The sequence below is a fragment of the Macrotis lagotis genome, chromosome 4 (genome assembly GCF_037893015.1).
Source record: "Macrotis lagotis isolate mMagLag1 chromosome 4, bilby.v1.9.chrom.fasta, whole genome shotgun sequence".
NCBI lineage: Eukaryota > Metazoa > Chordata > Mammalia > Peramelemorphia > Peramelidae > Macrotis > Macrotis lagotis.
Genome location: NC_133661.1, coordinates 268,151,535 through 268,164,108, shown reverse-complemented (window position 1 = coordinate 268,164,108; position 12,574 = coordinate 268,151,535). Strand labels below are relative to the sequence as shown.

General features: G+C 34.9%; 1 protein-coding gene across 1 annotated transcript in view; it reads left to right on the top strand.

The window, feature by feature from the left end:
- The first annotated feature begins 264 nt into the window (after positions 1 to 264).
- ESR2 (estrogen receptor 2) overlaps positions 265 to 12,574 on the top strand; it is a 75,715-nt gene continuing 63,405 nt past the window's right edge. The window contains exons 1-2 of the mRNA XM_074235983.1: positions 265 to 741; positions 8,624 to 8,790. Of these exons, the coding sequence (XP_074092084.1) occupies positions 308 to 741; positions 8,624 to 8,790 (601 nt within the window). The 5' untranslated portion in view covers positions 265 to 307. The remainder of the gene's footprint in view (positions 742 to 8,623; positions 8,791 to 12,574) is intronic.

Here is a 12,574-nt window from a genome sequence, read left to right as displayed (position 1 = left end):
TTACTATTTTTATGTTCTAAAGAGCTAGTATATACAGTAGGCATTTATCTTTACTGGATGAAAGCCCTTATTTTCATTTGGAACCTATTTCCTCTAGTTCTATTTTAATACTTAAAATGGTAAGTGGTCAGGTTTGTCTTCTGATTAAATTCTAGTTATTTTAATATTTCATCAAAGGTCTCATTTCTCATCTCCTTAGCAATAATGCCGAAATTAGAAATATAGCTCTAATGTATCATGCTGTATTTGTTTTTCTAGCTGAAATACCTGCTGATAACTGTTTGAGTAAGAGACATTTGGCATCAGAATGTCTCTTTGTGCATCTTCTCACAAGGAGTTTTCCCAGCTGCTCCCCATTCAAGATATTGGATGTAGCAAAGCTGAGATCAAAAGCTCACCATCCGGCCTTAGTTCTTCTGCTCCCTACAACTGCAGCCAAGCTGTTCTGCCCCTGGAACATAGTCCCCTTTATATTCCTTCATCTTATGTCGAAGGCTGCCATGAGTATTCAGCCATGGCCTTCTATAGTCCCACTGTGATGAACTACAGCATTCCTGGCAACACTAATGACTCGGAAGGTGGTGCCAGCAGACAGACAACCAGCCCCAATATATTGTGGCCAACTCCTGGACACCTCTCACCTTTAACACTGCACTGCCAGTCATCACTCTTGTATGCAGAAGCCCAAAAAGGCCCCTGGTGTGAAGCTCGGTCGGTGGAACATGTATTGCCTGTGAACAGGTACATTTGCCCTTGCTTCTGACTTGCAGTCCTTGCTGTTATTTTCTAAGACTTTGTCTTAGTGAATATGACTAATTTTATATTTCTAAAATTTCAATAATGCATGGAATGTTCTGGGGTTTTTTCCTGTTTGCATCCTTTCAGAACTAGTTCTACTCTTTTGCTCATTAAATCTCATTGTTTTCCTTTTCCTTTAATCTACCAAGGATTTGCAGTTACTGCTATACCATTTAGCACTCAATTATGTGTTGTTTTGTGTATTAGTATTACTGTTTACTGTATTAGCTTTGTCCTTCCAATTGGACTATAAATGTTTAAGGGCAAGACCATAGTTTATTCATCTCATTCCATATCCCTAATAGAACACTAAACACAGAACAGGAAGCCAATAAATGCACTTTTGACTAATTTAAATTTTAACGTATTAATTTACTAGGAGTGAATTGTGACTAAAAAATGAACTCTCACCATATATGTGTGTGTATACACACACACACACACAAACACAGAGACACACACACAGACATACACATGGACACATGTATTCCCAACAGTCTTACCGTCAAGGCTTTTGGGGCACCTCAAATATGTTATATAATAATTATTTTGTATGTAGAGTTTGTCTTGTTTTTGTTTTTGCAAGGCAATGGAGTTAAGTGATTTGCCCAAGATCATACATCTAGGTAATTATTAAGTGTCTGGTGTTGGATTTGAACTCAGGTCCTCCTGACTCCAGGGGTGGCACTCTATCCCCTATACCATATGGTTGCCCCTAGATATATAGTGTATATCTAACATATATATATATATATATATATGTATGTATATATATATGTAATTCACATTTAACATATAATATATAGTACATATAGTATATATTTATGTAACAGACCAAAACACTATAAGAAAAAGCTATATGACCATGACCTAGTCTTTTTACACAATACAGTACAATTAACATTTTAATTTATATTGACTATTCAGGACTTTAATTTCTTCATTTGGAAAGTAAGAATAATTCCATCTTCCTGGTGATACAAGTTTTGAATGGCTTCAGTACTTTTCTTCCCAGTTCTCCCTATTTTTTTTTCTTTGACTGTTATCTAAAAGACATGCACTTTGCAAAATTATGCCAGACTTCTTTTAATCTGAAATATGTTATTAACCATTGGAGTCCGCCATTAACTGAACAACCTCTAGCTATTCTTTTTCTTTCTTATTTAAGGCATTGGGGTTAAGTGACTGGCCCAGGGTCACACAGCTGGGTAATTATTAAGTGTCTGAGGCAGGATTTGAAGTCAGGTCCTCCTGACTCCAGGGCCGGTGCTCTATCCACTGCGCCACCTAGCTGCCCCTACCTCTCTCTATTCTTAAGGGCAGAAAGTTCTTGCTTCTCTAAGTCTTATTATCTAGGCTTTCATATTTAATTCAAAGTTTATCATTTATCAGAAGTATCAAGCTCTCCATGACAGGGCTGTTGTGGGGGTCTATAAAATGCTTAACAAAATGAATAAAAGGACAGTACTACATTTATTGTTGTTTAATTGTTTCAGCCATATCTGAGTCTTGAAGTTTTATTGGCAGAGATATTGGAGTAATTTGCCATTTCCTTTTCTAGGATATTTTATAGATACAGAAACTAAGGCAAACAGACCTGAGGGACTTGTCCAGGGTTACCTAGTTAGTAGGTATCTGAGGTCAGAATAGATCTCAGAAGGAGGAGTCTTCTTTACTCCTGACCCAGTATCCACTGTATCACCTACCTGCCATAATACAACACAGATAATGTTAATTTGTGGTTAAATTGTGAGCCCGAGGGGCAGCTAGGTGGCACAGTGGATGGAGCACCGGCCCTGGAGTCAGGAGGACCTGAATTCAAATCCTGCCTCAGACATTTAATAATTACCCAGCTGTGTGACCTTGGGCAAGCCACTTAACCTCGTTTGTCTTGCAAAAACCTGAAAAAAATTGTGAGCCAAAGGGATCTGTTTCTATTATAGTTTGATACCACTAAATTTTAGACATCTGGTTGGCTGTCAGACCTTTGTGGAAAATTTATCTTATGAGACCTTCACCAGACCCAACTTGTAATTAGAATAATGTGGTTGGTTTTATGAATATCATTACTACCATTTCCAAAGAGTTTCTTGGAGATTTATAGCATTGTCATCCTTTTAGCTTTACATAAGAAGGTAAAGTCTGGATAAGGTAAATCCCGGACACTAATTCATTGTTGATAGAATTGTGAACTAATCCATTAATTTTGGAGAACAATTTAGAATTATGCCCAAAGAGTTATTAAACTGCCTATACCCTTTGACCCAGCAATACCACTAGGGCTATTAACAAGATTGTTCAAGGAAAAAGGGAAAGAACCTATAAGTTCAGAAATGTTTATAGTAGCTCTCTTTGTGGTGGTTAAGAACTGGAAAATGCAGAAAAGGCTATCAATTGGAGAATGACTGAACAAGCTGTTGTATATGATTGAGATGGAACACTATTTTGCTATGATAAGCTCAATTATCTTAGCAAAATAAATAAAAAATTTTAAAAAGCAGGTAAAGCCTAGAAATGAAAGCTAGGTAAAGATCTAGTGAGGGTAGGAGTGATTCATATGATCTGTATGACAGTTACCACCATCAAAAACATATTTCAATTCCTGCAATTCTGGTTTCCCTGATCTTGAAATGCCCTTGAGATTTCTGACCTTCTGTCCTCAGTCTGAGAAACATTTGTTTAGAAGTAATTATGTCTATTTGATCATTTCTCCACTCCCCAAAACATTCATTTCTGTTGAAGCCTTGTTAAAAGAATGCTATGAGTAATGATTTTATCTCTTAAACTCTCTAATTGCAAGCTGTGTATCACTGGTATTCCTAGATGAATTGGTTTAGGCCAATTATCTTTTTAAGGCTTCAGCATTTTGGAATTTTATTTCCAGTGAAAATGATAATGATGTATGAATTCCATTCTTAATTCTAGTGGGAAATAGTAAAAAAAAAAAAGAGTAAATTTGGAATAAAGAAGCTCTAGATTCAAGTCCTTTCTTCACACTTTACAATTGTGTGACATAGATACTTCTCTAAGACTTAAAATTATGGACAGATTATGGACAAACTGTCCTACATCAGAAATAAATATATTTTACTAAAGAACAAAGTAAAATAACAAAAATAATCCATTACCTGGAGGCATAGTGCAGTAGAATGAAATCTAGATTTTCAGTTAAAGGATCTAGATCAAATTCCAGGACTGTCACTTTGACTTTGATCAAGACACATCTCTATGAGTCAGTTTGCTGTCTAATATAGGGATTAATATGGATGGTCAGGGAGGTTCCTTTCAGCTATAAGTCTATGTACTTGATCAATGCCAAATAGTTATTTCAGTTAATAATTCAGATTCTGGAATGATTTGAATCTCTTTTTTAGCCTAAATGATCTTATTTGGTTATACATTGGGTTGAAATTCTGCTTCATCATAGTTGTGTAGTTGTATACAGACAGAGCAAAATAAATGAAGTAAATGTCTATGAAAATTTCAATCAAAACTACTACTAAGAGATAAAATGATTTAAATAAAAATGATTCAGATGATAAAATGATTCAGATAGTTTAGTAAATTTGATTCACTTTCTGGGCCCACATATTCATCCTTAGAGATGTGTAGACATAACCTATATGTTGAATTGGCTTTCTTACATTTAAACCTTCAGATTTTGTTTGTTTTAGAAATCTTTTCAAGGAAAAGTTGTTAAATAAAACATTCTCACAATGATTTAATTAATTAATTAATTGAGATTAGCAATCTAGACCAAATCTGAGGTCTTTATTATGATTATCAGTTTTGGAGAGTAAGGATTAGACATGAGTCTTTTTCTCGTGAGGAAGATATTTAGGTTTGCAACAGAACTATTTTTCTCTCAGTTTGGGGTTCTTTGTTTTTTACTTGTAAAGAAATTGCAACTTGTTATTCACGAACCTTTATTTCCATGGCAACAATTATAGTAACATTATGACTTCAATGAAATATTTGGCTTGAAGACAGAGAAGGAAATGTTTTGGCTTCCCCCAAATAAACCTCTGAACTAAAATAATTATATATTATTTATGAAAACAGATGGAGATCTGGTTGTTTAGATAAATTTTGAAACTTTTCTAAAGTTTCCTGAAGTAAAAGGGAATTTAATGTATTCCATTTCTGTCACAATTTTGTTATTATGGTCATCTACCTTGTTGAAGTGACATTTCTATAGATTTTATCTAACCAAGTTGAACATAGTTTGAATTTGTTTTTTAGAATGAAGGCATCCAAATGACAAAAAATAAAATAGATACTTCTATTTTTTATGGATATTAATAGCATGTATTTCTTCTTTTGAATATGGTTGCTTGGTGGAGGAATAAATAAGAGTGCTCGACCTGACGTCCGGAAGATTCTTCTTTCAGAGTTCAAATGTAGATTCAGAAAATTGCTAACTATATGACCCATGGCAAATCACTTTAACCCTATTGGCCATCTGTAAAATGAGTTGGAGAAGAAAATGTATGTTTGCCAAGAAAACCCCAAATGGTATCACAGAGTCAAACATGCCTAAAAAAATGACTGAACATCAATAACTTCTTTTGAGAAATACTTGTTCATAGCTTTTGACCACTTAAATTTTGGGGAATGGCTCCTTTGTTATTTATTTGTGCTAGTTTCCTGTGTAGTTGCTTGAGCTTCCCTTCTGGAATCCTCCCCCAATTTACATTAGAAAGTTAAATTTCTGTTCTAGGAATAATCCTATTATACTTCTAAACTCTTAGAATATGAGCCCCCACCAGTGTCCTTCTTATTAAAAGCTAGCTAGTAAACACAATTAGCTCACAGTAAAAATAATTCTTTTTTTGGCATGGTAAGGACAATAGTTACAAAATATTTTTCCTGTAAATCTGTGACATATTATTCTATACATACATACAAATAGAAATGTCTATGACCTAAGGAATGAAAGAATTCCTTAGATCCCATAATATTCAAAGCAACACTTTTTAAAGTAGCAAAGAACTGGAAACAAATTAGGTGTCTGTTGATTAAAGAATGGTTAAATGAATTATGATGTAATAGTGTGATGGAATTTTATTATACCATAAGAGAAAATGAACATGAATCCAGAGAAATTTAGGAAGATTTAGTTGAACTGATACAAAGTGAGATAAGAAGGAGAAAAACAATATGCACAATGCTACAAATATTTTCCCCCCACAATATAAATATATATGTTTGAAATAAAATTAAGGAAGAAAATTGGATGGAAAGAGAAATATTTAATTTACTTGTGGAGCAAGAGTACTAAAATCACAAAACTACAAGTCATTCATGAATATAGTCTTGCCTCCCTCCCTTAGGCTCCTGGAATTGATTTGTGTCCTGTCCCAAGAAGCCAAAAATAGGATGGAAGTCTTAGTTCCTTCTTTTCATTTTATTTTGAAGTTAGACTATCCAGAATAAGGCAGAAGAGCTGAGAAAATGATGAAACATTATAGAACGTATGACAACACAAAAGAAATGTATCATTGTCATTATAATGATCAAGTTTGTTCCCAAAAAAATTTTAAAAATACACTTCTACTGTCACTGGAAATGTTGGTCTATAGGTATGGCACTTTGCATATCTTACCAGACCTGTGTTAATGTGTTACTTAATTGTGTTGAACTGCTACTTTTCACTTCTCTTTAATATGTGTATGTATTTATAAAAATATATATGTGAGTTTGTGTGTGTATATAAGATATAGAGCTATATCCCATCATTATCTAGAGATGTTTAGCTATAGAAATATATCTATATACATATATGTATATAGATATACCTATATATTTGTAAATATAAATTTAGTTTGCTGAGGAAAGCAGAGAATAACATATACAGAAATGGAGACTGTATAAAACCAAAAGTCCTCAATAAAAATTATTAAGACAAAATAAAGTAAAATTCTCTACTATCTTAGATAAATTCACTTTGGAAAATTTAGGATAAGAATGGAAGTTTGTGTCCCTTCAGCTATAGTGGAGGAAGTAACCAACGAGATCATTATTCACTGAAGTATTTTGTTTTGTTTTGGTTGCCGCTGTCAACAGTCTAAAGTCATCCTTTGTAGCATGAATAGAGGAAAAATTCTGGCATTTTTGCTCTTTTGGGTTTTGAAATTTATCATATTCAAATATGAGAGATTTAAAACAGCCTTTTCATTCTTCATTTTAGGATTTCACATTTCTTTTTTAAAAAATACATTTTCACCCATATCTTTTCATATCATTTATATTCCATCTCATTCCTTTTTGGAGAACCATCCCTTACATAAGGGAATGATTTAAAAAAGGGAAATAAATTCTACAAAACTAAACAATATATAAAAAATTGATGCCATATGCAAGAAACCATACCCATAATTCCTCATTTCTATATTAAAACAGGGAGATTCAATTGTATTTTTGGTGATTTTTTTCTTTGAACATTTACAGATGTATTTATTCTATGCTATAGATGAAAAAATGTAACATTGTAAGGATAATGCTTCAAGTTCAGATTCATTGGAATGACTATACTGAGATTTAGAGATTTAGATGGGAATCTTGAGCTTGCTTCTTTATATCTTTTTCATTAAACACCCCTGACTTCTACTTTTTAAAATTACTGAGTGCCAGTTACATGTGAGGCATTTTACAGGGAATACAAAGATAAAGCAAAAACAAAACAAAAACAAAAAGAAAAACAAAAAACCCCTGCCTGTTCTTTAAAAAACTTATATTTTGCATACATAGAAAAATAAATTTAAGTAGCTTTTTGAGGTTTGTCAAATCCTTTCCTTACAATAATTCTGTGACATTATCAATGGAGTTATTATTATCAGCAGTGGGCTGATAAATATTTAACTAACTCCCCAAATAGAAAAATCCCACAAAAACTTATTATACTTTTAAGTTTAATTTGCATTATTATATTTTTCATCACTTTCTTAAGTCTGGATAGTCAACAACAACAACAACAACAAGTCCTAATTTGTAGCATCTGTTCATTTTTGAGATGTAAATGCTCACACTGAAAACTCAAAGGTTGGTTTTATCATGAACCTGTTTGAGCTGCCTCCAACATACCCCTGACTGTTATCCTCATTCAGATGAGTGAACTGAAGCTTAAAGAGATTAATTTGTTCATATAGCTAAGAAGAGTCAGAATTAGAATTTGAAGCCAGGTATCTGATTACAAATTTTGGTCTCTTTTTCAATATATCATGTTGTCCATAATTTACATCTGTAGGTTACCTCTCCTGAGGTTATTGTTATTTTAAGCTTTCTCTGTAGTTATTAATTAAAAGACTTTATCTCTATTAAAAGAATGCTAAGTATTAAAAAGGTTTAATGAGGTGAATTGCAGAGTGTAGAAAAGTCTCTTTTTACTCCCCTTGAAATTATGGTAGCAACTGAAGCAAAATAATCTCTTACTCTAGTTTGAATAAAACCAATTCTGCAACTATTATACAGAAGATACTTGTCTAGTCTTTGTCTATTTCATCAACTGCCTTATGAAATGACATAGGGAAAGCCATAATTATATCGACTATTAATGCTGTTATTTGCACAATATGAATCAGTTGGCACAAACCCAGTGACTTTTTGACTGTTCCAAGAGTTCATCCATTCTTTGTGTTCACATATATCTCAGATTAACCAAAACCTTTGCCACAATCATCACTGAAAAATAGTGATAATGAACTTCAGAGAATAAAGAAAAAAGAAGCAAGGAAATTGACAGTGAATTTTTGTGATATTTGTCTTACTAATTTTAAAAATATTTTTCTTTGATTTTTTTTCTGATGAATATTTTCTTTGCCTCTAGAGAGTCAATGAAAAGAAAAGTCAATGGAAACAGCCCCATTATCAATAGCCCAGGCTCAAAGAAGGATGCCCACTTCTGTGCTGTCTGCAGTGATTATGCTTCTGGTTATCACTATGGTGTGTGGTCATGTGAAGGATGTAAAGCATTCTTTAAAAGGAGCATTCAAGGTAGGAAAACATCATTAGCTATATTTTTGTTGTTTTTGTTTGGTTTTTCCAGAATTTATTATAAACAATTTTGTAGAGGTGATTTCATAAAATCTTTCAACTAAGTCTTTATGGCACAGAAATTCGAGAGATGGAGTCTCCATGGGCTGGTGAAATTTCAATTATGTAAGGAGAAATCTTTAATGTGAAAGATGACAAGCATTTACAATTATCATCTTCCTGAGATATGATATTAATAGAGATTATTGTTCCTTAGGAAAATTTAAAGATAATCCATAAAAAGAAAGATTTATTTCAAATCTCAGACAACCTCAAATTCATTTTTCTTTCGGGAAATATTGATTTAAGGGAGAAAAAACAAAACAAGAATTTCTTATGTGCCAGATAACTGTGTTAAGCATTGGGCATACAAATAGAAACTTACAGAAAAGATAGTCCATAACATTACAATCTTTTTTTCTTTTTTTAAGTTTTTTTTCTTTTTGCAAGGCAATGGGGTTAAGTGGCTTGCCCAAGGCCACACAGCTAGGTAATTATTAAGTGTCTGAGGCTGGATTTGAACTCAGGATCTCCTGACTTCAGGGCCGATGCTCTATCCACTGTGCCACCTACCCACCCCACCCCCATTACATTCTAATGTTGGAAAAACAATCCATAAAAGGGAGTTGAAAAGGGATAATCAGAGAAAGAGAATATAACTTTTTTTTTCAACACATGGGAACATACATCAAGAATAGGGCCAGGAAGGCATGGCTGATTCCTTCAAAAAGTGGAGGCTTGACTTCTGGCCAAGATGGCAGAGAGAAGACAGGCACAATTCTAAAGTCTCCTGATGTCTTCTCCATCTATCACATGAAACAAACCTCTTAAAAGAAATCATTACACTAAGATGTACCAAAAAACCTATGGTAATAGAGGGGAAGAAGGGAGCAGAGGAGAAACACCTGAATCTTCTTCTCAACAGACTTGGCTTAAAGTCAACTTACACATACTCAGTTAACTTATAAAACATCTAACCTTTCAAGGATTAAAAGGGGAAAAGGGGAGAGGGGGACGGAGAAAGGGAAGGGGAGTGGGGGAAATAAGGGGAAATAACAAAAGGAAGGGAAGGGAAAGTGGAAAAAGGGAAAGGAGAAAGAAAAGGGAGGGTGTGATACAGGAGGGCAAACACACTGAACAGGGTGGTATTCAAAAACAAAGTACTGGGGAATATGGATAAAAGGGGGAGAAAGGGGGAAAATACAAACAGAGGAAAGATAGCACAGAGGGCAATAAAGAATTGGTAATCATAACCTTGAATGTGAATGGGTTGAACTCTCCCTTAAACCATAAGCAAATAGCAGAGTGGATTAAAAAACAGAATCCTACAATATGCTGCTTACAAGAAACTCATTTGAAGCAGAGAGATACATATAGAGTAAAGGTAAAAGGTTGGAGCAAAATATACTTTGATTCAGCTGAAGTAAACAAAAGCAGGGGTAGCAATCCTTATCTTAGACAAAGCAGCAGCAAAAAGAGATAGCATTAAAAGGGATAAGGAAGGAAACTTCATCCTCCTAAAAGGTACCATAGACAATAAAGTCATTTCAATATTGAATATATATGCACCCAGTGGGACAGCACCCAAATTCTTAGAGGAGAAGCTGAAAGAACTACAGGAAGACATAGACAGGTAAACTCTCCTAGTGGGAGACCTCAACCTCCTGCTATCAGATCTAGATAAATCAAATCATAAAACAAACAAGAAAGAAAGAAATTATGGAGGTAAATAGATTGTTAGAAAAATTAGATATGGTAGACTTATTGAGGAAATTGAATGGGTATAGAGAGGAATATACGTTTTTCTCTGCAGTACATGGAAATTATACAAAAATTGACCATGTACTAGGACATAAAAACCTAATGATCAACTGCAGAAAGGCAGAAATAGTGAATACATCTTTCTCAGATCACAATGCAATCAAAGTCATATGCAATACTGGGCCAAGGAGATATAGACCCAGAACAAATTGGAAAGTGAATAACCTCATTTTAAAAAATGAGTGGACCAAAAAACAAATTATAGAAAGAATTAACCATTTTATCCTAGATAATTATAATAATGAAACAACATACCAAAACCTATGGGATTCATTTCAAAGCAAATCTCAGGGGATATATTATAGCTATAAATGCTTATATGAATAAATTGGAGAAAGAGGAAATCAATGAACTAAACATGCAACTAAAAAAATTAGAGAAAGAACAAATCAAAAATCCCCAATCAAATACCAAATTAGAAATTCTGAAAATTAAAGGAGAAATTAATAAAATCGAAAGCAAAAAAAAACTATTGAATTAATAAATAAAACCAAAAGTTGGTATTATGAAACCCCCAATAAAATTGATAAACATCTGTTCAATTTGATTAAAAAAAAGAAAGAAGGAAAACAAATTTCTAATATTATAAATGAAAAAGGTGAACTCACCACCAATGAGGAAGAAATTAATGAAATAATTCAAAATTATTTTGCCCAACTCTATGCCAATAAATTTGATAATCTAAGTGAAATGGATGAATATTTACAAAAATATAAGTTGCCCAGGATAAATGAAGAAGACATTAAATACCTAAAGAACCCTATCTCAGAAAAAGAAATTCACTTGAGGGGGCAGAGCCAAGATGGCGACATGAAGGGATCCAGTCTTAGGAGCTCTCTGATAAAAACTCATAAACTAAGGACTATAACTAAACTTTCGAGAGACAGAACCCACAAAGTGACCCTGTGAGGCAGTTCTACTACTCAAGGTAACCTGGAAAAGAGCAGAAAGGCTCTGCTCCCCAGGGCCAGAGGAGTGGCCCGCCAGAGGGGTGGCCCACCAGAGCCAAAGAACTTCAGCTTCCCGGAGGCATCCCCAGGGCACTGGGAGCCTCAGCTCATAGCAGCAGGGGAGTTGCCTGAGCTGCACCCCGGGGAGCACCAGCACAAAGTGGGGGAACAGCGGGGGACCTCTGCCAGAGCAAGCACGTGGAGCCCAGCCCTCTGGGCACACATCCACCAGCCTGGTCGTTTGGCAGCCTAGACCTGGAAACAGAAGCAGGTGGAGCCTGTAAGCAGGAGCCCCCAGGGCATGAGCCCATTGAGCTGAGGGAGGGGAGTGAAGAGAGACTGCAGAGCTCTGTCCTCTGCCCCTAGAAAAGGACTCTGGAGCTCTGACCACATTCAGATCCTGATCGCAGTCTAGGCCCCCCCATAGAACAGCAGGGCCCCCCCCCACCTCAGCCCCATTGCAGAGTGGGGCGCTTATGGTCATTCACAGACCAGGAGGGAGGACAGAACCTCACACACTGAGACCCTTGTGGGAGTGTCCCAAAAGCTCAGGAAGCACCCCCAAAAAACAGGCTTAGGCTGGGAAAATGAACAAAGAAAGAAACAAGAGGAAGACCATTGAGTAATATTTTGCAAATGAGCCCAAGAAGGATCAAAATACTCAGTCTGAAGATGGGGAAGCACAAGCTCCTGCATCTAAAGACTCCAAGAAAAACAGAAATTGGGCTCAGGCTATGATAGAGCTCAAAAAAGACTTTGAAAATCAAATGAGGGAGTTAGAAGAAAAACTGGGAAAAGAAAGGAGAGAGATGCAGGAAAAACATGAAAATGAAGTCAGCAGCTTAGTCAAGGAAATCCAAAAAAATGCTGAAGAAAATAGCATGCTAAAAAACAGCTATGGTCAAATGGATAAAACAGTTCAAAAAGTTATTGAGGAGAAGAATGCTTTAAAAGCAAAATTGGCCAGATGGAAA